This window comes from Pelobates fuscus, chromosome 2 (assembly GCF_036172605.1).
Source record: "Pelobates fuscus isolate aPelFus1 chromosome 2, aPelFus1.pri, whole genome shotgun sequence".
NCBI classification, from domain to species: Eukaryota; Metazoa; Chordata; class Amphibia; order Anura; family Pelobatidae; genus Pelobates; species Pelobates fuscus.
The window spans coordinates 10,087,026-10,113,581 of record NC_086318.1 but is presented as its reverse complement, the minus strand read 5'-3'; the positions used below and the strand labels follow the sequence as shown (position 1 = coordinate 10,113,581).

The window sequence follows — 26,556 nt, the reverse complement described above, 5'->3', positions numbered from 1 at the left end:
TGGGTTATAGGGATTGCATTATGGGGGTTGGGTTATAGGGATTGCATTATGGGGGATGGGTTATAAGGATTACATTATGGGGGATGGGTTATAAGGATTACATTATGGGGGATGGGTTATTGGGATTACATTATGGGGGATGGGTTATAGGATTATGCTCTGTGTTATAGGGATTACATTATGGGGGATGTGTTATAGGATTATGCTCTGTGTTATAGGGATTACATTATGGGGGATGGGTTATTGGGATTACATTATGGGGATGGGTTATAGGGATTGCATTATGGGGGGGCGGTTTATAGGGATTACATTATGGGGGATGGGTTATAGGATTATGCTCTGTGTTATAGGGATTACATTATGGGGGGTGGGTTATAGGGATTGCATTATGGGGGATGGGTTATAGGGATTGCATTATGGGGGATGGGTTATAGGGATTACATTATGGGGATGGGTTATTGGGATTACATTATGGGGGATGGGTTATAGGATTATGCTCTGTGTTATAGGGATTACATTATGGGGGATGGGTTATAGGATTATGCTCTGTGTTATAGGGATTACATTAGAGGGGATGGGTTATTGGGATTACATTATGGGGGATGGGTTATAGGATTATGCTCTGTGTTATAGGGATTACATTATGGGGGATGGGTTATAGGATTATGCTCTGTGTTGTAGGGATTTCATTATGGGTGATGGGTTATAGGATTATGCTCTGTGTTATAGGGATTACATTATGGGGGATGGGTTATAGGATTATGCTCTGTGTTATAGGGATTACATTAGAGGGGATGGGTTATTGGGATTACATTATGGGGGATGGGTTATAGGGATTACATTATGGGGGGTGGGTTATTGGGATTACATTATGGGGGGTGGGTTATAGGGATTGCATTATGGGGGATGGGTTATAGATTTTACATTATGGGGGGTGGGTTATTGGGATTACATTATGGGGGGTGGGTTATAGGGATTGCATTATGGGGGGTGGGTTATAGGATTATGCTCTGTGTTATAGGGATTACATTATGGGGGATGGGTAATAGGATTATGCTCTGTGTTATAGGGATTACATTAGAGGGGATGGGTTATTGGGATTACATTATGGGGGATGGGTTATAGGGATTACATTATGGGGGATGGGTTATAGGGATTACATTATGGGGGGTGGGTTATTGGGATTACATTATGGGGGGTGGGTTATAGGGATTACATTATGGGGGGTGGGTTATAGGGATTACATTATGGGGGATGGGTTATTGGGATTACATTATGGGGGGTGGGTTATTGGGATTACATTATGGGGGGTGGGTTATAGGGTTTGCATTATGGGGGTGGGTTATAGGATTATGCTCTGTGTTATAGGGATTACATTATGGGGGATGGGTTATAGGATTATGCTCTGTGTTATAGGGATTACATTAGAGGGGATGGGTTATAGGTTATAGATGATATTGTGTAACTGCAGGGTTATAAGGGATTATACTGCAAACTGTAGATTATAGTGATTGAATTATAGATTATATAGTGGAGATGCAGGTTATAAAGGATTATACTGCAAACTGTGTGTGACTAACTCCTCTTTTTACATGAGTGGGCCACAAGCTCCTGGTGGAGCCTGCTTGCCAGCCTCCTGCCCACAGACTATAATTATAAAATATAATGTTAAAGTCTCCGTTCGTGCAATTGGGATTATATGGTTCGTTTACCGAACAACCGCACGACCCAGAGACCACCCTAGAGCTTGTTAAAACATATGAACAACTTGGAACATTTAACACCGCATTGTTCTAAATGTTCGTCTGGGTGGCCGCAATTCCTAAGGTGGCGGCCATTCCTAAGGTGGCGGCCATCTTGTTCGCATGAATGAAGGCAGCGGTGTTTGGGCATGAATCTCACTGAACTAAAATCGGACACAAACTCTCGAACACCGCTGGACGTCCATCATCGCCTGCGTTTGATTCTATACAATTTAGAAGGGCACTGTTCGGTGAGATCATTCGCCTGGATGAGGGGAACAAGCTCCGGGGTAAGACTATAGACTCTGTTCGGTAGTTTGTTCGTTTTCAAACTATCAAACTAGACCGACCACAAGCCCTGATTCTCTGGAACTGTTTTGGGCATGGGACCATGCCTGCGGTCGGTCAAAAAGAGACTTCCAGGAATTTCCTGAACCCCTGAACTGATCTAGGTGATTTTTGGATATGTTGGTCACCCAGATCAGGGCTATCAGGGTATGTGGGGTTTTAAGTATTTATAGGGTACATTTGGGGTGTTTTGAAAAAGTATGTTTTTTTTCTGTGCTTGGAGATAATTGGAATTAGAATTTGTACAGTTACTGATCCAATTATCTCCCAGGCAGAGGGGAGGGATTGTATGCTGTGTGTGGGAGTGTTGTGCTTTGTAACCTTATTGTTATTGGTCTGTGATGTTGTAAATCAGTCCACCATCAGGTCCATGTGGGCGTACCCCATGGGGATTGCCATATAAGGCCAAGTGTGGCTCCATTAAAATCTATTCCAGCTAAAACCGTGTGTCGTCCTGTTATTGGAGGGAAGAAAGATTTACTCCTGTGTCTGCTGTTCCAGCATGCAGGGGATTCAACGGGGAAAGTCCTGGTAAGGGCTAGCGCTCCCAGGACTGTACGCCTGATGTGAACAAATGGGACAATTTCCTGTCCTACTAAATAATTGGAGAGCTAATGAATCCTATGTCTTTTCTTGAATTTAAAATTAACTTATTTTTTTGTTTCATGTAAAAAGCAATCGAAAATATATCTCAAATTCTCAAATTATGTGGAGGGCCAGTTTTTAGAGCAGTTAGGAATGTCTGGAATCACCCAGGAATTGTTGTTGGGTTACTCCTCAAGGGTGGATTACAAGGTTCCTTTATGGTTTATGCTTAACGATTTTTAAAGGGATTCATTGCTCTGCCATATGGCACTGCAAGGGTTTGATACAGAGTCTGGACAGCCTATTCCTGGGGATAGCGCGTAGCAGGATTCCTTGCAGTGATTGTGGTTTTCGCTCTCTGTGAAATTCCAAGGATGGAAATAAGCAGTTACTGGAACTGTAATCCACATTCATGGATTTCTTTAGACACAGACAACCATCTAAGATTGTAGAAAAGACCTTGAATCGTTAAAGGGACACTATAGTCACCTGAACAACTTTAGCTTAATGAAGCAGTTTTGGTGTATAGAACATGCCCCTGCAGCCTCACTGCTCAATCCTCTGCCATTTAGGAGTTAAATCCCTTTGTTTATGAACCCTAGTCACACCTCCCTGCATGTGACTTGCACAGCCTTCCATAAACACTTCCTGTATAGAGAGCCCTATTTAGGCTTTCTTTATTGCAAGTTCTGTTTAATTAAGATTTTCTTATCCCCTGCTATGTTAATAGCTTTCTAGACCCTGCAAGAGCCTCCTGTATGTGATTAAAGTTCAATTTAGAGATTGAGATACAATTATTTAAGGTAAATTACATCTGTTTGAAAGTGAAACCAGCTTTTTTTTTCATGCAGGCTCTGTCAATCATAGCCAGGGGAGGTGCGGCTAGGGCTGCATAAACAGAAACAAAGTGATTTAACTCCTAAATGACAGTGAATTGAGCAGTGAAATTGCAGGGGAATGATCTATACACTAAAACTGCTTTATTTAGCTAAAGTAATTTAGGTGACTATAGTGTTCCTTTAAATGATCACTATAGGGTCAGGAACACAAACATGAATTCCTGACCCTATAGTGTTAACACCACCATCTAGCCCCCCTGGGCCCCTCATGCCTCTATAAATATAGCATATCTTCTTATTCAAGCCAGAACTCTTACTGTATTCAAGCCAGAAGATGTAACTCTGCATGCTGTTAGACTCGGAAAAACAAGCAGTCTGCTGACATCATTAGAAGTGGTAGCCTGATCCAATCACAATGCTTCCCCATAGGATTGGCTGAGACTGACACAGAGGCAGATCAGGGGCAGAGTCAGCATGATTCAAACACAGCCCTGTCCAATCAGCATCTCCTCATAGAGATGAATTGAATCAATGAATCTCTATGAGGAAAGTTCAGTGTCTGCATGCAGAGGGAGGAGACACTGAATGTTTGGATGCATTTTAGGCAGCCATGACCCAGGAAGGATCTCTAACAGCCATTTGAGGAGTGGCCAGTGAAGTTATCACTAGGATGTAATGTAAACACTGCATTTTCTCTGAAAAGACAGTGTTTACAGCAAAAAGCCTGAAGGTAATGATTATACTCACCAGAACAAATTCAATAAGCTGTAGTTGTTCTGGTTACTATTGTGTCCCTTTAATTAGCTGCGTCGGCTGGTGAAGATCAGACAGGGAGTAAGAGAATCCTGTAAGATTCTAGAAAATGCCTCGAATGGGTAATTAGCTGGGTCTGCTGTAAAGATCAGACTGAAATACCTTAGGAAAACTTTATTTGGAACTCAACCGCAGGTGAATGAATACATTTGATACTGTCACTTTAAGAATATATAATTTTTTTGAAATGAAGGAATTTAACTTTGGCAATCTTCTGTAGAAATAAGAATTGAATGCATAAGCAATGGTAGTCTTGCTTCAAAGAGAATAGCGTTTAGCAGAAATTAATAAACAAGGAAACTCCTTAATTAGGAACTTATAATATAGTCCATTTGACTTCAATTAAAATAAATAACAGACAGGCAAGTCTTATTTTAGGAATATAACAGAGTCCTTTAGGTTTCAGTAGTAAATGTTGAAATAAATTAGATCCTGCTTTGGGTACAAATCATAAGCGTGCGCAGCCTGTTGCATTAGGGTGTGCACCCTAAAGCACAAACACACACGCCGCGTGTATATGTATACATAGGTGCAGTGTGTGATTGTGAGCGGTGCAGCGTGTAAGGGGTGCAGTGTGTGTGATTGCGAGGAGTACAGTGTGGTGTAATTGTGAAGGGTGCAGTGTGTGATTGTGAGGGGTACAGTGTATGTAATTGTAAGGGTACAGTTTGTGTAATTGTGAGGGATTCAGTGTGTGTGGGGTACAGTGTGTATGATTGTGAGGGGTGCACTGTGTGGGCGACAGGGGTTAGGAGGGTGGAGGGGCAAAGACAGGGGTTGGGGGTAGAGGGACAGGAGGTAGGGGGGTGGAGGGGCAGTGACAGGAGGTAGCGGGAGTAGACTGTTAGTGACAGGGGTTAGGGGGTAGAGGGGGAGTAACGGGTTAGGGGGATAGAGGAGTAGTGACAGGGGTTAGGGGGATAGAGGGGTAGTGACGGGGTGGGGGAGTGGAAGGGCAGTAACAGGGGTTAAGGGGGTGGAGAGGCAGTGACATGGGTTAGGGAGGTAGAGGGGCAGTGACAGGTGTTAGGGGTAGAGGGGTAGTGACAGGGGATAGAGGGGTAGTGACAGGGGATAGAGGGGTAGTGACAGGGGATAGAGGGGTAGTGACAGGGGACAGAGGGGTAGTGACAGGAGTTAGGGTGGTAGAGGGGCAGTGACAGGGGGTGGGGGGGAGTGGAGAGGCAGTGACAGGGGTTGGGGGGTGGAGAGGCAGTGACAGGGGTTGGGGGGTGGAGAGGCAGTGACAGGGGTTGGGGGGTGGAGAGGCAGTGACATGGGTTAGGGGGTAGAGGGGCAGTGAGAGGGGTTAGGGGGGTTGAGGGGTAGTGACAGGGGTTAGGGGGGTAGTGACAGGGGTTGGGGGGCAGTGACAGGGGTTGGGGGGCAGTGACAGGGGTCAGGGGGCAGTGACAGGGGTCAGAGGGGTAGTGACAGGGGTCAGGGGGGTAGTGACAGGGGTCAGGGGGGTAGTGACAGGGGTCAGGGGGGTAGTGACAGGGGTCAGGGGGGTAGTGACAGGGGTTAGGGGGTAGTGACGGGTTAGAGGGGTAGTGACAGGGGTTAGGGGGTAGTGACGGGTTAGGGGGTAGTGACAGGGGTTAGAGGGGTAGTGACAGGGGTTAGGGGGGTAGTGACAGGGGTTAGAGGGGTAGTGACAGGGGTTAGAGGGGTAGTGACAGGGGTTAGGGGGGTAGTGACAGGGGTTAGGGGGTTAGAGGGGTAGTGACAGGGGTTAGAGGGGTAGTGACAGGGGTTAGGGGGGTAGTGACAGGGGTTAGAGGGGTAGTGACAGGGGTTAGAGGGGTAGTGACAGGGGTTAGGGGGTTAGAGGGGTAGTGACAGGGGTTAGAGGGGTAGTGACGGGTTAGGGGGTAGTGACAGGGGTTAGGGGGTTAGAGGGGTAGTGGCAGGGGTTAGAGGGGTAGTGGCAGGGGTTAGAGGGGTAGTGACAGGGGTTAGGGGGGTAGTGGCAGGGGTTAAAGGGGTAGTGACAGGGGTTAGAGGGGTAGTGACAGGGGTTAGAGGGGTAGTGACAGGGGTTAGGGGGGTAGTGACAGGGGTTAGGGGGGTAGTGACAGGGGTTAGGGGGTAGTGACAGGGGTTAGGGGGTTAGGGGGGTAGTGACAGGGGTTAGGGGGTAGTGACAGGGGTTGGGGGGTTAGAGGGGTAGTGACAGGGGTTAGAGGGGTAGTGACAGGGGTTAGAGGGGTAGTGACAGGGGTTAGGGGGGGGTAGAGGGGTAGTGACAGGGGTTAGAGGGGTAGTGACAGGGGTTAGAGGGGTAGTGACAGGGGTTAGGGGGGGTAGAGGGGTAGTGACAGGGGTTAGAGGGCTAGGGACAGGGGTTAGGGGGGTATGGGGGCAGATGCAGGGTGGGGGGGCAGTGAGTGACAGGGGACAGAGGGGGGTGGAGGGGCAGTGATTAGAAGGGCATGAGTGAATGGGGTGGGGGGCAGTGAGTAAAAGGGGGAGGGGCAGTGAGTAGAAGGGGGGAGGGGGCAGTGAGTGACAGGGGGTAGAAGGGGGGTTTCTAAATACCTGCCCTGGTGGTCCAGTGGGCGCCCTCTCTCTTCAGTCTGCAGCTCCGCTGGGAGTGAGCTGCAGACCACACGGTGAGTCTCGCGATCTCCAGGCAGAGCGTTGCCGCGGCAACGCTATGACAGGCTGGAGATCGCGAGACACCTCAGTCTGCAGCTCACTCCCGGCGGAGCTGCAGACTGAGGCTGAATCTCTGTCAGGGCAGACTGACAGGAGGGGCCTCTCACCCGGCGGCATTGTGGGCACGCCGCCGGCCCCCTCCTGTGTCGGGTCCTCGGTCATAGACCTGCCCAGAGGCAGTGCAGCACGGAGGTGTGATTAGGGTGTGCCCAGGCAATAGGCACAAATTGATTGAGCAATTTGGATGCGGCTACAGTTTCCTTTTGAAAGGGAGACGCGTGACGTCAGACGCATAGGCGGAGTCGGATCAGCAAAACCCGGAAGTCATACGGGTAATGCCGATTACAATGGGGGGTCCTGACACAGACAGGGAGTAAGAGAACCATCTAAGATTCTAGAAAAGACCTTGAATCGTAATTAGCTGGGTTTCGTGGTAAAGATCAGACAGGGAGTGAGAGAATCCTGGTAATGTTTTGCCTGTTTCATGTTTGGAGGGGAGACCGCATTTCCGGTTCCCAGGTTATTTATGGTGACTCTCACAAAAATGTTCTAATGTCCAATTAATCCATTTAAACCAGGGGTGGGGAACGTACGGCCCACGGACCATAAAAGGCCCGAAAAATCATTTGGACCTGCCCGTGGAGAGCAGGCTCTGCAGTCTGCCTTTTTCGGCCTCCTAGAGGGAGGTAGGGAGCTAGGATCCGGGAGCCTGCCGGACAGGAGGAGGACCAGGAGGCTGTGATCCTCCCGCGAACATGCAGGTCGGAGCATTGCCGCACGTTATCATGGCAACGCTCCGACTGAGCTGTGCTCGCGGGAAGAAAATGGTGAAGTCAGCCTGCAGCCAGAGGATCTGCAGGCTAAAGTGCACTCAAAACTACTGGACCACCAGGGATTGCAGTGACATATCCCCTCCTTCCAGGCAAGAGGTAAGAAGGATGGTGGGGAACAGTTTTCTTTCCTCTTTTTAAGTAAAAACATATAGATTTTCTCCCTGATCCCCCACCCCCCCCCACCCCACCACAATATAGACCCTTGACACACACTACGCCACCTCACACACATACTGCACCTCTCACACACACACAGAACCCCTCACACAAACACACTGCACCCCCTCACAACCAGCGCTCCCCTCACGCAAACACACAGCACCCCTCACAAAAAAACAGCACCCCTCACACACACGGCACCCCTCACACAAACACACAGCACACCTGACACACACAGCACCCCTGACCTCACACACACTGCAAGCCCTCACACACACACTGAACCACTCACACAATTACACACACACACAGACTGAACCCCTAACACACACACACTACACCCCTCTCTTACACGCACACGCTGCGAGTAGCAACATCATAAATACAAGCTTACATCACACCAAAGAGAAGCAGTTCCAGCCATCACATTAGGAGTGAGTTAATTAGATGTTTGACCAAATACAGCAGGCTAATTTTTAAGTTGATAATTTTGTATAGCCCGCGAATGATGTTTTAAATATCCAAATTGCCCTTGGCAGATAAAAGGTTCCCCACCCCTGATTTAAACCATAAACAAGCGATCTAGAGCCTTTAACTACATATCTTTCTATGTGTTGGCGACCATCTTGGGATTGTATTGTGTTTTCCCATTGTCAGTGGCAATAGCTGGAGACAAAGAAACAAGAGTGCAGGAAGTACAGTTTGTGTTTTCAGCAGCCAATCAGAATCGTCGATTTGGCGAGTGACTCCTACAGGAAAAGAAACGACTTTTCAAGCTCTCCGGTGACATTGTTTCCAATAGTGAGCCCGTCACTTGGCTACAAGTCTTCTATAACTATCTGTTAACAATGTATTATAAATAAAACAAGACACCATGCATTACACGGGTTCTATATAAACAGTGTTTTATGTCTGTAAATGCGTTATTTGCAAACACCAACTGCCTCCTCTCGAGTTTTCTGAGTTCATGCATGGATTTCAGTTCATTGCCATTTGGAGTTTAATAAATAAACCGGGAAATGTTTCTTCTGCTTTTATGTTGCGTCTTTTCATTAAAGTAACAGTCTTATTGGGAAAAAAGACATATATATATATATACTGTATATACGTTTTAAGTACAGTTCAGTGTGGAATGGGCACATCTTCAACCAGTAGAGACATCCTTTTCGTATCGACCTGCAATATTGTCATTTTACATTTTAAACCCAACCAATGGAAGGCTGGATCTATTTGCATTTTTTAATGGCCTCAGACTTCTTTTTAAGCTCATTATGTAATGTATTGTGTGTTGAGTGTAATTATTCCTGTACAGAGCTATTTATTGAATGCTGGTGCCGTGGTTCCGGATTGAGCTATATCTGCGTTCTCTTCTCTTTCAAGGTGTTAGAGAAATATCACAACACGCCAATGAGCCACAAGGAGATTCTCCAGGTGATCCAGCGAGAAGGACTCAAGGAAATCAGGTTGGTTCCACCACTGGCAGAACAACGGCTCGGTCTGGATATCTTATAGCTGGGGCAGTAAGTAGTTGGTGAGAGACCACAGGATGTATTTACTGCTGGAAGCCGTGTCCACGGATGGTGGTAGCCATATGATCACATGGTGTTTGAATCAAATTCCACAGAAAGTATCGCTAATATGGTCACACACACAGGGTTATTTACTGCTGGAAGCCGAGTCCACGGATGGTGGTAGCGATGTGATCACATGGTGTTTGAATCAAATTCCACAGAAAGTATCGCTAATATGGTCACACACACAGGGTTATTTACTGCTGGAAGCCGAGTCCACGGATGGTGGTAGCCATATGATCACATGGTGTTTGAATCAAATTCCACAGAAAGTATCGCTAATATGGTCACACACACAGGGTTATTTACTGCTGGAAGCCGAGTCCACGGATGGTGGTAGCGATGTGATCACATGGTGTTTGAATCAGATTCCACAGGTAGTATCTCTAATATGGTCACACACACAGGGTTATTTACTGCTGGAAGCCGTGTCCACGGATGGTGGTAGCCATATGATCTCATGGTGTTTGAATCAGATTCCACAGGTAGTATCTCTAATATGGTCACACACAGGGTTATTTACTGAAGTGAGAATTCAAAGTGAAATTCAAATTTAAGGCCAGACTAGCTGAACTGAAAGCATAGCTGACTTAGAGAATGTTTCCTGTTTGGCTATTTAAAGGGACACTAAAGCCACTAGAACCACTGCAGCTTAATGTAGTAATTCTGGGGCATATAGCCATTTCTGAGAAAAAGCAGTGTTAACACTACTACCTCCGACAGTCTCCCTGCCTCCTTCCATTTTTACTATTTATTATTATTATTATTATTGCAATTTATATAGCGCCAACAGATTCCGTAGCGCTTTACACTATTATGAGAGGGGGATTTAACTATAGATAGGACAATTACAAATAAACTTACAGGAACAATAGGTTGAAGAGGACCCTGCTCGATCGAGCTTACATTCTATAGGAGGTGGGTGTAAAACACATTAGGACAGGAATTTGCAATCAAATAAGGTGGGCTGCCCTTTAGGAGAGGGCAAGAGACAGGTATGTGAGGTAGGGGTTAGTCTTGGAGGCCATAGGCTTTCCTAAAGAGATGAGTTTTAAGGCACTTCTTAAAAGATGCAAGACTAGGGGAGAGTCTGATGGCGGTAGGCAGGCTATTCCATAGGAAGGGAGCCGCCCGCGAGAAGTCCGGCCGTACGAGTGCGGACAACGGACAGGAGGTGGTCACGGGCAGAGCGGAGAGACCGAGAAGGGACATACCTATGGATCTGTGAGGAGATATAAGAGGGGCTAGAGTTGTTCAGTGCTTTATAGGTGTGAGTTAGTACCTTGAATTGACTCCTATAGCATACAGGAAGCCAATGTAAGGACTGGCAGAGGGGTGAGGTGTAAGAGAAACGACTAGAGAGGAAAATCAGTCTAGCAGCAGCGTTCATTACGGACTGTAGGGGTGCAGTACGGCTTTTGGGAAGACCAATCAGGAGAGGGTTACAGTAATCCATGCGGGAGATTACCAGAGCATGGACAAGCTCCTTGGTAGTATCTGGTGCAAGAAAGGGGCAGATGCGGGCTATGTTTTTAAGATGGAATCTACAGGATTTGGCAACATGCTGGATGTGAGGCTCAAAGGTGAGACCAGAGTCAAGTATGACGCCAAGACAGCGCGCTTGCAAGGATGGACTGATGTTGGTACCACAAACTTGAAGGGAGAGTGAAAGAGGAGGATCAGTATTAGGAGGAGGAAAGACAAGGAGCTCAGTTTTTGAGAGATTGAGTTTCAGAAAGCGGGAGGACATCCAGTCAGAGATGGAAGACTATTAAAATAAAGCCCTCCCTCCACCCTCCCCTGTTCATCCATCCCTTCCCCCTCTCCTCTCCATCCTTCTTTCCCCATCTCCTATCCCTCCCTACCCTTTCTCCTGCCATCCCTCCCTCCCCATCTCGTGTCCATCCCTCCCTCACCTTTCTCCTGCTATTCCTCCCTTCCCATCTCCTGTCCGTCCCTCCCTCCCCTCTCTCCTGTCCGTCCCTCCCTCCCCTCTCTCCTGTCCATCCCTCCCTCCCCTCACTGGCACCGAACGTGCATGTGCTCAGAGCCACTTTAAACGGTCCAATCAAATGTTTCTATTTGACCATGTAAGGGAGGTGTGGAAAAAGGAGCTGGGAGCTCCACTCACCGATGGATTTAAGGTATTTGAAGTATGTTTATTGGTTATTTTGCTCCTCTGTAATAGAGGGAGGGCGGAGCTAATTGAATTCTTATGTTTTCTTATAAAAGTGTTGGAGTAACTCTTTAATAAGGGTTTTCCTGAACAAAGAGTGCCAAACCTTAACATGTATAGGACTGACAGAGCCAAGCCCAGCAGAAAATGCACCAATGCTAATTTTGTCTGTGAAACATAAAAAGATAACTAATGGCAAAGCATTCATTACGGGAACCTATCTCTGGAAGCTTTGGCCTCATAGTTTGTCTTGATGGACAAAATCCAATTAAAATTTCCGAATTCCAACTGCAATGGCAACTCATAAATTTACTAAATTCCTTTCTGAATTCAACCTGATCGATTTTGCAACAATCTGCCAGAAGCATTTGGTGTTGATTTAACAGCAACGCTTTTTTCACATCTGAACCTGAACGGGTATGGAATCCAGAATAATTATAAAGATCTTAATCTCAATACAAGGTGTAGGATCCAGAATATTTATAAAGATTTTAAACTCCGTACAAGGTATAGGACCCAGAATATTTATAAAGATTTTAAACCCAATACAAGGTATAGGACCCAGAATATTTATAAAGATTTTAAACTCCGTACAAGGTATAGGACCCAGAATATTTATAAAGATTTTAAACCCAATACAAAGTATAGGATCCAGAATATTTATAAAGATTTTAATCTCAATACAAGGTATAGGATCCAGAATATTTATAAAGATTTTAAACTCAATACAAGGTATAGGATCCAGAATATTTATAAAGATTTTAAACTCAGTACAAGGTATAGGATCCAGAATATTTATAAAGATTTTAAACCCAATACAAGGTATAGGATCCAGAATATTTATGAAGATTTTAAACTCCGTACAAGGTATAGGACCCAGAATATTTATAAAGATTTTAAACTCTGTACAAGGTATAGGATCCAGAATATTTATAAAGATTTTAAACTCTGTACAAGGTATAGGACCCAGAATATTTATAAAGATTTTAAACCCAATACAAAGTATAGGATCCAGAATATTTATAAAGATTTTAAACTCAGTACAAGGTATAGGATCCAGAATATTTATAAAGATTTTAAACTCAATACAAGGTATAGGATCCAGAATATTTATAAAGATTTTAATCTCAATACAAGGTATAGGATCCAGAATATTTATAAAGATTTTAAACTCAGTACAAGGTATAGGATCCAGAATATTTATAAAGATTTTAAACTCAGTACAAAGTATAGGATCCAGAATATTTATAAAGATTTTAATCTCAATACAAAGTATAGGATCCAGAATATTTATAAAGATTTTAATCTCAATACAAGGTATAGGATCCAGAATATTTATAAAGATTTTAAACTCTGTACAAGGTATAGGATCCAGAATATTTATAAAGATTTTAATCTCAATACAAGGTATAGGATCCAGAATATTTATAAAGATTTTAATCTCAATACAAAGTATAGGATCCAGAATATTTATAAAGATTTTAATCTCAATACAAGGTATAGGATCCAGAATATTTATAAAGATTTTAATCTCAATACAAGGTATAGGATCCAGAATATGTATAAAGATTTTAAACCCAATACAAAGTATAGGATCCAGAATATTTATAAAGATTTTAATCTCAATACAAGGTATAGGATCCAGAATATTTATAAAGATTTTAAACTCAGTACAAGGTATAGGATCCAGAATATTTATAAAGATTTTAAACTCAGTACAAGGTATAGGATCCAGAATATTTATAAAGATTTTAATCTCAATACAAGGTATAGGATCCAGAATATTTATAAAGATTTTAATCTCAATACAAAGTATAGGATCCAGAATATTTATAAAGATTTTAATCTCAATACAAGGTATAGGATCCAGAATATTTATAAAGATTTTAAACTCAGTACAAGGTATAGGATCCAGAATATTTATAAAGATTTTAATCTCAATACAAGGTATAGGATCCAGAATATTTATAAAGATTTTAATCTCAATACAAAGTATAGGATCCAGAATATTTATAAAGATTTTAATCTCAATACAAGGTATAGGATCCAGAATATTTATAAAGATTTTAATCTCAATACAAGGTATAGGATCCAGAATATTTATAAAGATTTTAAACTCAATACAAAGTATAGGATCCAGAATATTTATAATGATTTTAAACTCAGTACAAGGTATAGGATCCAGAATATTTATAAAGATTTTAAACTCTGTACAAGGTATAGGATCCAGAATATTTATAAAGATTTTAATCTCAATACAAAGTATAGGATCCAGAATATTTATAAAGATTTTAAACTCAATACAAAGTATAGGATCCAGAATATTTATAAAGATTTTAAACTCAATACAAAGTATAGGATCCAGAATATTTATAAAGATCTTAATCTCAATACAAGGTATAGGAGCCAGAATATTTATAAAGATTTTAAACTCAGTACAAGGTATAGGATCCAGAATATTTATAAAGATTTTAATCTCAATACAAGGTATAGGATCCAGAATTTTTATAAAGATTTTAATCGCAATACAAAGTATAGGATCCAGAATATTTATAAAGATTTTAGTCTCAATACAAGGTATAGGATCCAGAATATTTATAAAGATTTTAGTCTCAATACAAAGTATAGGATCCAGAATATTTATAAAGATTTTAGTCTCAATACAAAGTATAGGATCCAGAATATTTATAAAGATTTTAAACTCAATACAAAGTATAGGATCCAGAATATTTATAAAGATTTAAAACTCCGTACAAGGTATAGGATCCAGAATATTTATAAAGATCCTAATCTCAATACAAGGTATAGGATCCAGAATATTTATAAAGATTTTAAACTCAGTACAAGGTATAGGATCCAGAATATTTATAAAGATTTTAATCTCAATACAAAGTATAGGATCCAGAATATTTATAAAGATTTTAATCGCAATACAAAGTATAGGATCCAGAATATTTATAAAGATTTTAGTCTCAATACAAGGTATAGGATCCAGAATATTTATAAAGATTTTAGTCTCAATACAAGGTATAGGATCCAGAATATTTATAACGATTTTAAACTCAATACAAAGTATAGGATCCAGAATATTTATAAAGATTTTAAACTCCGTACAAGGTATAGGATCCAGAATATTTATAAAGATTTTAATCTCAATACAAGGTATAGGATCCAGAATATTTATAAAGATTTTAATCTCAATACAAGGTATAGGATCCAGAATATTTATAAAGATTTTAGTCTCAATACAAGGTATAGGATCCAGAATTTTTATAAAGATTTAAAACCCAGTACAAGGTATAGGATCCAGAATATTTATAAAGATTTTAAACTCAGTACAAGGTATAGGATCCAGAATATTTATAAAGATTTTAAACTCAGTACAAGGTATAGGATCCAGAATATTTATAAAGATTTTAAACTCAGTACAAGGTATAGGATCCAGAATATTTATAAAGATTTTAAACTCAGTACAAGGTATAGGATCCAGAATATTTATAAAGATCTTAATCTCAATACAAGGTATAGGATCCAGAATATTTATAAAGATCTTAATCTCAATACAAAGTATAGGATCCAGAATATTTATAAAGATTTTAAACTCAATAAAAGGTATAGGATCCAGAATATTTATAAAGATTTTAAACTCAGTACAAAGTATAGGATGCAGAATATTTATAAAGATTTTAAACTCAGTACAAGGTATAGGATCCAGAATATTTATAAAGATTTTAATCTCAATACAAAGTATAGGATCCAGAATATTTATAAAGATTTTAATTTCAATACAAGGTATAGGATCCATAATATTTATAAAGATTTTAAACTCAGTACAAAGTATAGGATGCAGAATATTTATAAAGATTTTAAACTCAGTACAAGGTATAGGATCCAGAATATTTATAAAGATTTTAATCTCAATACAAAGTATAGGATCCAGAATATTTATAAAGATTTTAATTTCAATACAAAGTATAGGATCCAGAATATTTATAAAGATTTTAAACTCAATACAAAGTATAGGATCCAGAATATTTATAACGATTTTAATCTCAATACAAAGTATAGGATCCAGAATATTTATAAAGATTTTAAACTCAATACAAGGTATAGGATCCAGAATATTTATAAAGATTTTAATCTCAATACAAAGTATAGGATCCAGAATATTTATAAAGATTTTAATCTCAATACAAAGTATAGGATCCAGAATATTTATAAAGATCTTAATCTCAATACAAGGTATAGGATCCAGAATATTTATAAAGATTTTAATCTCAATACAAGGTATAGGATCCAGAATATTTATAAAGATTTTAAACTCAATACAAGGTATAGGATCCAGAATATTTATAAAGATTTTAAACTCAGTACAAGGTATAGGATCCAGAATATTTATAAAGATTTTAAACTCAGTACAAGGTATAGGATCCAGAATATTTATAAAGATTTTAAACTCAGTACAAGGTATAGGATCCAGAATATTTATAAAGATTTTAATCTCAATACAAAGTATAGGATCCAGAATATTTATAAAGATTTTAGTCTCAATACAAGGTATAGGATCCAGAATATTTATAAAGATTTTAGTCTCAATACAAGGTATAGGATCCAGAATATTTATAAAGATTTTAATCTCAATACAAGGTATAGGATCCAGAATATTTATAAAGATTTTAATCTCAATACAAAGTATAGGATCCAGAATATTTATAACGATTTTAAACTCAGTACAAGGTATAGGATCCAGAATATTTATAAAGATTTTAGTCTCAATACAAGGTATAGGATCCAGAATATTTATAAAGATTTTAATCTCAATACAAGGTATAGGATCCAGAATATTTATAAAGATTTTAATCTCAATACAAGGTATAGGATCCAGAATATTTATAAAGATTTTAAACTCAATACAAGGTATAGGATCCAGAATATTTATAAAGATTTTAATCTCAATACAAGGTATAGGATCCAGAATATTTATAAAGATTTTAAACTCAATACAAGGTATAGGATCCAGAATATTTATAAAGATTTTAATCTCAATACAAGGTATAGGATCCAGAATATTTATAAAGATTTTAATCTCAATACAAGGTATAGGATCCAGAATATTTATAAAGATTTTAAACTCAATACAAGGTATAGGATCCAGAATATTTATAAAGATTTTAATCTCAATACAAGGTATAGGAGCCAGAATATTTATAAAGATTTTAATCTCAATACAAGGTATAGGATCCAGAATATTTATAAAGATTTTAATCTCAATACAAGGTATAGGATCCAGAATATTTATAAAGATTTTAAACTCAATACAAGGTATAGGATCCAGAATATTTATAAAGATTTTAGTCTCAATACAAGGTATAGGATCCAGAATATTTATAAAGATTTTAATCTCAATACAAGGTATAGGATCCAGAATATTTATAAAGATTTTAATCTCAATACAAAGTATAGGATCCAGAATATTTATAAAGATTTTAAACTCCGTACAAGGTATAGGATCCAGAATATTTATAAAGATTTTAATCTCAATACAAGGTATAGGATCCAGAATATTTATAAAGATTTTAAACCCAATACAAGGTATATGATCCAGAATTTTTATAAAGATTTTAATCTCAATACAAAGTATAGGATCCAGAATATTTATAAAGATTTTAAACTCTGTACAAGGTATAGGATCCAGAATATTTATAAAGATTTTAATCTCAATACAAAGTATAGGATCCAGAATATTTATAAAGATTTTAATCTCAATACAAGGTATAGGATCCAGAATATTTATAAAGATTTTAATCTCAATACAAGGTATAGGATCCAGAATATTTATAAAGATTTTAAACTCAGTACAAGGTATAGGATCCAGAATATTTATAAAGATTTTAAACTCAGTACAAGGTATAGGATCCAGAATATTTATAAAGATTTTAAACTCCGTACAAGGTATAGGATCCAGAATATTTATAAAGATTTTAATCTCAATACAAAGTATAGGATCCAGAATATTTATAAAGATTTTAGTCTCAATACAAAGTATAGGATCCAGAATATTTATAAAGATTTTAATCTCAATACAAGGTATAGGATCCAGAATATTTATAAAGATTTTAAACTCTGTACAAGGTATAGGATCCAGAATATTTATAAAGATTTTAATCTCAATACAAGGTATAGGATCCAGAATATTTATAAAGATTTTAAACTCAGTACAAGGTATAGGATCCAGAATATTTATAAAGATTTTAAACTCAGTACAAGGTATAGGATCCAGAATATTTATAAAGATTTTAATCTCAATACAAAGTATAGGATCCAGAATATTTATAAAGATTTTAATCTCAATACAAGGTATAGGATCCAGAATATTTATAAAGATTTTAAACTCTGTACAAGGTATAGGATCCAGAATATTTATAAAGATTTTAATCTCAATACAAGGTATAGGATCCAGAATATTTATAAAGATTTTAATCTCAATACAAAGTATAGGATCCAGAATATTTATAAAGATTTTAATCTCAATACAAGGTATAGGATCCAGAATATTTATAAAGATTTTAATCTCAATACAAGGTATAGGATCCAGAATATGTATAAAGATTTTAAACCCAATACAAAGTATAGGATCCAGAATATTTATAAAGATTTTAATCTCAATACAAGGTATAGGATCCAGAATATTTATAAAGATTTTAAACTCAGTACAAGGTATAGGATCCAGAATATTTATAAAGATTTTAAACTCAGTACAAGGTATAGGATCCAGAATATTTATAAAGATTTTAATCTCAATACAAGGTATAGGATCCAGAATATTTATAAAGATTTTAATCTCAATACAAAGTATAGGATCCAGAATATTTATAAAGATTTTAATCTCAATACAAGGTATAGGATCCAGAATATTTATAAAGATTTTAAACTCAGTACAAGGTATAGGATCCAGAATATTTATAAAGATTTTAATCTCAATACAAGGTATAGGATCCAGAATATTTATAAAGATTTTAATCTCAATACAAAGTATAGGATCCAGAATATTTATAAAGATTTTAATCTCAATACAAGGTATAGGATCCAGAATATTTATAAAGATTTTAATCTCAATACAAGGTATAGGATCCAGAATATTTATAAAGATTTTAAACTCAATACAAAGTATAGGATCCAGAATATTTATAATGATTTTAAACTCAGTACAAGGTATAGGATCCAGAATATTTATAAAGATTTTAAACTCTGTACAAGGTATAGGATCCAGAATATTTATAAAGATTTTAATCTCAATACAAAGTATAGGATCCAGAATATTTATAAAGATTTTAAACTCAATACAAAGTATAGGATCCAGAATATTTATAAAGATTTTAAACTCAATACAAAGTATAGGATCCAGAATATTTATAAAGATCTTAATCTCAATACAAGGTATAGGAGCCAGAATATTTATAAAGATTTTAAACTCAGTACAAGGTATAGGATCCAGAATATTTATAAAGATTTTAATCTCAATACAAGGTATAGGATCCAGAATTTTTATAAAGATTTTAATCGCAATACAAAGTATAGGATCCAGAATATTTATAAAGATTTTAGTCTCAATACAAGGTATAGGATCCAGAATATTTATAAAGATTTTAGTCTCAATACAAAGTATAGGATCCAGAATATTTATAAAGATTTTAGTCTCAATACAAAGTATAGGATCCAGAATATTTATAAAGATTTTAAACTCAATACAAAGTATAGGATCCAGAATATTTATAAAGATTTAAAACTCCGTACAAGGTATAGGATCCAGAATATTTATAAAGATCTTAATCTCAATACAAGGTATAGGATCCAGAATATTTATAAAGATTTTAAACTCAGTACAAGGTATAGGATCCAGAATATTTATAAAGATTTTAAACTCAGTACAAGGTATAGGATCCAGAATATTTATAAAGATTTTAATCTCAATACAAAGTATAGGATCCAGAATATTTATAAAGATTTTAATCGCAATACAAAGTATAGGATCCAGAATATTTATAAAGATTTTAGTCTCAATACAAGGTATAGGATCCAGAATATTTATAAAGATTTTAGTCTCAATACAAGGTATAGGATCCAGAATATTTATAACGATTTTAAACTCAGTACAAGGTATAGGATCCAGAATATTTATAAAGATTTTAATCTCAATACAAAGTATAGGATCCAGAATATTTATAAAGATTTTAATTTCAATACAAGGTATAGGATCCATAATATTTATAAAGATTTTAAACTCAGTACAAAGTATAGGATGCAGAATATTTATAAAGATCTTAATCTCAATACAAGGTATAGGATCCAGAATATTTATAAAGATCTTAATCTCAATACAAAGTATAGGATCCAGAATATTTATAAAGATTTTAAACTCAATACAAGGTATAGGATCCAGAATATTTATAAAGATTTTAAACTCAGTACAAAGTATAGGATGCAGAATATTTATAAAGATTTTAATCTCAATACAAGGTATAGGATCCAGAATATTTATAAAGATTTTAATCTCAATACAAGGTATAGGATCCAGAATATTTATAAAGATTTTAGTCTCAATACAAGGTATAGGATCCAGAATTTTTATAAAGATTTAAAACCCAGTACAAGGTATAGGATCCAGAATATTTATAAAGATTTTAAACTCAGTACAAGGTATAGGATCCAGAATATTTATAAAGATTTTAAACTCAGTACAAGGTATAGGATCCAGAATATTTATAAAGATCTTAATCTCAATACAAGGTATAGGATCCAGAATATTTATAAAGATCTTAATCTCAATACAAAGTATAGGATCCAGAATATTTATAAAGATTTTAAACTCAATACAAGGTATAGGATCCAGAATATTTATAAAGATTTTAAACTCAGTACAAAGTATAGGATGCAGAATATTTATAAAGATTTTAAACTCAGTACAAGGTATAGGATCCAGAATATTTATAAAGATTTTAATCTCAATACAAAGTATAGGATCCAGAATATTTATAAAGATTTTAATTTCAATACAAGGTATAGGATCCATAATATTTATAAAGATTTTAAACTCAGTACAAAGTATAGGATGCAGAATATTTATAAAGATTTTAAACTCAGTACAAGGTATAGGATCCAGAATATTTATAAAGATTTTAATCTCAATACAAAGTATAGGATCCAGAATATTTATAAAGATTTTAATTTCAATACAAAGTATAGGATCCAGAATATTTATAAAGATTTTAAACTCAATACAAAGTATAGGATCCAGAATATTTATAACGATTTTAATCTCAATACAAAGTATAGGATCCAGAATATTTATAAAGATTTTAAACTCAATACAAGGTATAGGATCCAGAATATTTATAAAGATTTTAATCTCAATACAAAGTATAGGATCCAGAATATTTATAAAGATTTTAATCTCAATACAAAGTATAGGATCCAGAATATTTATAAAGATCTTAATCTCAATACAAGGTATAGGATCCAGAATATTTATAAAGATTTTAATCTCAATACAAGGTATAGGATCCAGAATATTTATAAAGATTTTAAACTCAATACAAGGTATAGGATCCAGAATATTTATAAAGATTTTAAACTCAGTACAAGGTATAGGATCCAGAATATTTATAAAGATTTTAAACTCAGTACAAGGTATAGGATCCAGAATATTTATAAATATTTTAAACTCAGTACAAGGTATAGGATCCAGAATATTTATAAAGATTTTAATCTCAATACAAAGTATAAGATCCAGAATATTTATAAAGATTTTAGTCTCAATACAAGGTATAGGATCCAGAATATTTATAAAGATTTTAGTCTCAATACAAGGTATAGGATCCAGAATATTTATAAAGATTTTAATCTCAATACAAGGTATAGGATCCAGAATATTTATAAAGATTTTAATCTCAATACAAAGTATAGGATCCAGAATATTTATAACGATTTTAAACTCAGTACAAGGTATAGGATCCAGAATATTTATAAAGATTTTAGTCTCAATACAAGGTATAGGATCCAGAATATTTATAAAGATTTTAATCTCAATACAAGGTATAGGATCCAGAATATTTATAAAGATTTTAATCTCAATACAAGGTATAGGATCCAGAATATTTATAAAGATTTTAAACTCAATACAAGGTATAGGATCCAGAATATTTATAAAGATTTTAATCTCAATACAAGGTATAGGATCCAGAATATTTATAAAGATTTTAAACTCAATACAAGGTATAGGATCCAGAATATTTATAAAGATTTTAATCTCAATACAAGGTATAGGATCCAGAATATTTATAAAGATTTTAATCTCAATACAAGGTATAGGATCCAGAATATTTATAAAGATTTTAAACTCAATACAAGGTATAGGATCCAGAATATTTATAAAGATTTTAAACTCAGTACAAGGTATAGGATCCAGAATATTTATAAAGATTTTAAACTCAGTACAAGGTATAGGATCCAGAATATTTATAAATATTTTAAACTCAGTACAAGGTATAGGATCCAGAATATTTATAAAGATTTTAATCTCAATACAAAGTATAAGATCCAGAATATTTATAAAGATTTTAGTCTCAATACAAGGTATAGGATCCAGAATATTTATAAAGATTTTAGTCTCAATACAAGGTATAGGATCCAGAATATTTATAAAGATTTTAATCTCAATACAATGTATAGGATCCAGAATATTTATAAAGATTTTAATCTCAATACAAAGTATAGGATCCAGAATATTTATAACGATTTTAAACTCAGTACAAGGTATAGGATCCAGAATATTTATAAAGATTTTAGTCTCAATACAAGGTATAGGATCCAGAATATTTATAAAGATTTTAATCTCAATACAAGGTATAGGATCCAGAATATTTATAAAGATTTTAATCTCAATACAAGGTATAGGATCCAGAATATTTATAAAGATTTTAAACTCAATACAAGGTATAGGATCCAGAATATTTATAAAGATTTTAATCTCAATACAAGGTATAGGATCCAGAATATTTATAAAGATTTTAAACTCAATACAAGGTATAGGATCCAGAATATTTATAAAGATTTTAATCTCAATACAAGGTATAGGATCCAGAATATTTATAAAGATTTTAATCTCAATACAAGGTATAGGATCCAGAATATTTATAAAGATTTTAAACTCAATACAAGGTATAGGATCCAGAATATTTATAAAGATTTTAATCTCAATACAAGGTATAGGAGCCAGAATATTTATAAAGATTTTAATCTCAATACAAGGTATAGGATCCAGAATATTTATAAAGATTTTAATCTCAATACAAGGTATAGGATCCAGAATATTTATAAAGATTTTAAACTCAATACAAGGTATAGGATCCAGAATATTTATAAAGATTTTAATCTCAATACAAAGTATAGGATCCAGAATATTTATAAAGATTTTAATCTCAATACAAGGTATAGGATCCAGAATATTTATAAAGATTTTAAACTCAGTACAAGGTATAGGATCCAGAATATTTATAAAGATTTTAATCTCAATACAAGGTATAGGATCCAGAATATTTATAAAGATTTTAATCTCAATACAAAGTATAGGATCCAGAATATTTATAAAGATTTTAAACTCCGTACAAGGTATAGGATCCAGAATATTTATAAAGATTTTAGTCTCAATACAAGGTATAGGATCCAGAATATTTATAAAGATTTTAGTCTCAATACAAGGTATAGGATCCAGAATATTTATAAAGATTTTAATCTCAATACAAGGTATAGGATCCAGAATATTTATAAAGATTTTAATCTCAATACAAAGTATAGGATCCAGAATATTTATAAAGATTTTAAACTCCGTACAAGGTATAGGATCCAGAATATTTATAAAGATTTTAATCTCAATACAAGGTATAGGATCCAGAATATTTATAAAGATTTTAAACCCAATACAAGGTATATGATCCAGAATTTTTATAAAGATTTTAATCTCAATACAAAGTATAGGATCCAGAATATTTATAAAGATTTTAAACTCTGTACAAGGTATAGGATCCAGAATATTTATAAAGATTTTAAACTCCGTACAAGGTATAGGATCCAGAATATTTATAAAGATTTTAATCTCAATACAAAGTATAGGATCCAGAATATTTATAAAGATTTTAATCTCAATACAAGGTATAGGATCCAGAATATTTATAAAGATTTTAATCTCAATACAAGGTATAGGATCCAGAATCTTTATAAAGATTTTAAACTCAGTACAAGGTATAGGATCCAGAATATTTATAAAGATTTTAAACTCAGTACAAGGTATAGGATCCAGAATATTTATAAAGATTTTAAACTCCGTACAAGGTATAGGATCCAGAATATTTATAAAGATTTTAATCTCAATACAAAGTATAGGATCCAGAATATTTATAAAGATTTTAGTCTCAATACAAAGTATAGGATCCAGAATATTTATAAAGATTTTAATCTCAATACAAGGTATAGGATCCAGAATATTTATAAAGATTTTAAACTCTGTACAAGGTATAGGATCCAGAATATTTATAAAGATTTTAATCTCAATACAAAGTATAGGATCCAGAATATTTATAAAGATTTTAATCTCAATACAAGGTATAGGATCCAGAATATTTATAAAGATTTTAATCTCAATACAAGGTATAGGATCCAGAATATTTATAAAGATTTTAAACTCAGTACAAGGTATAGGATCCAGAATATTTATAAAGATTTTAATCTCAATACAAAGTATAGGATCCAGAATATTTATAAAGATTTTAATCTCAATACAAAGTATAGGATCCAGAATATTTATTAAGATTTTAATCTCAATACAAAGTATAGGATCCAGAATATTTATAACGATTTTAAACCCAATACAAGGTATAGGATCCAGAATTTTTATAAAGATTTTAAACTCAGTACAAGGTATAGGATCCAGAATTTTTATAAAGATTTTAAACTCAGTACAAGGTATAGGATCCAGAATATTTATAAAGATTTTAAACCCAATACAAGGTATAGGATCCAGAATATTTATAAAGATTTTAATTTCAATACAAAGTATAGGATCCAGAATATTTATAAAGATTTTAATCTCAATACAAGGTATAGGATCCAGAATATTTATAAAGATTTTAATCTCAATACAAGGTATAGGATCCAGAATATTTATAAAGATTTTAAACTCAGTACAAGGTATAGGATCCAGAATATTTATAAAGATTTTAATCTCAATACAAAGTATAGGATCCAGAATATTTATAAAGATTTTAATCTCAATACAAAGTATAGGATCCAGAATATTTATAACGATTTTAAACCCAATACAAGGTATAGGATCCAGAATTTTTATAAAGATTTTAAACTCAGTACAAGGTATAGGATCCAGAATATTTATAAAGATTTTAAACTCAGTACAAGGTATAGGATCCAGAATATTTATAAAGATTTTAATTTCAATACAAAGTATAGGATCCAGAATATTTATAAAGATTTTAATCTCAATACAAGGTATAGGATCCAGAATATTTATAAAGATTTTAATCTCAATACAAGGTATAGGATCCAGAATATTTATAAAGATTTTAAACTCAGTACAAGGTATAGGATCCAGAATATTTATAAAGATTTTAATCTCAATACAAAGTATAGGATCCAGAATATTTATAAAGATTTTAATCTCAATACAAAGTATAGGATCCAGAATATTTATAAAGATTTTAAACCCAATACAAGGTATAGGATCCAGAATATTTATAAAGATTTTAAACCCAATACAAGGTATAGGATCCAGAATTTTTATAAAGATTTTAAACTCAGTACAAGGTATAGGATCCAGAATATTTATAAAGATTTTAAACTCAGTACAAGGTATAGGATCCAGAATATTTATAAAGATTTTAATCTCAATACAAAGTATAGGATCCAGAATATTTATAACGATTTTAAACCCAATACAAGGTATAGGATCCAGAATATTTATAAAGATTTTAAACTCAGTACAAGGTATAGGATCCAGAATATTTATAAAGAGTTTAAACTCAGTACAAGGTATAGGATCCAGAATATTTATAAAGATTTTAATCTCAATACAAAGTATAGGATCCAGAATATTTATAAAGATTTTAATCTCAATACAAAGTATAGGATCCAGAATATTTATAAAGATTTTAATCTCAATACAAAGTATAGGATCCAGAATATTTATAAAGATTTTAATCTCAATACAAGGTATAGGATCCAGAATATTTATAAAGATTTTAAACTCAATACAAGGTATAGGATCCAGAATATTTATAAAGATTTTAAACTCAGTACAAGGTATAGGATCCAGAATATTTATAAAGATTTTAATCTCAATACAAGGTATAGGATCCAGAATATTTATAAAGATTTTAAACTCAGTACAAGGTATAGGATCCAGAATATTTATAAAGATTTTAATTTCAATACAAAGTATAGGATCCAGAATATTTATAAAGATTTTAATCTCAATACAAGGTATAGGATCCAGAATATTTATAAAGATTTTAATCTCAATACAAGGTATAGGATCCAGAATATTTATAAAGATTTTAAACTCAGTACAAGGTATAGGATCCAGAATATTTATAAAGATTTTAATCTCAATACAAAGTATAGGATCCAGAATATTTATTAAGATTTTAATCTCAATACAAAGTATAGGATCCAGAATATTTATAACGATTTTAAACCCAATACAAGGTATAGGATCCAGAATTTTTATAAAGATTTTAAACTCAGTACAAGGTATAGGATCCA

General features: G+C 35.0%; 1 protein-coding gene across 2 annotated transcripts in view; it reads left to right on the top strand.

Moving 5' to 3' along the window:
• ASXL2 (ASXL transcriptional regulator 2) overlaps positions 1-26,556 on the top strand; it is a 109,795-nt gene that overhangs the window by 15,988 nt on the left and 67,251 nt on the right. For both annotated transcript variants that reach the window (XM_063441933.1, XM_063441934.1), the window contains exon 2: positions 9,361-9,443. In XM_063441933.1, the coding sequence (XP_063298003.1) occupies positions 9,361-9,443 (83 nt within the window). The remainder of the gene's footprint in view (positions 1-9,360; positions 9,444-26,556) is intronic.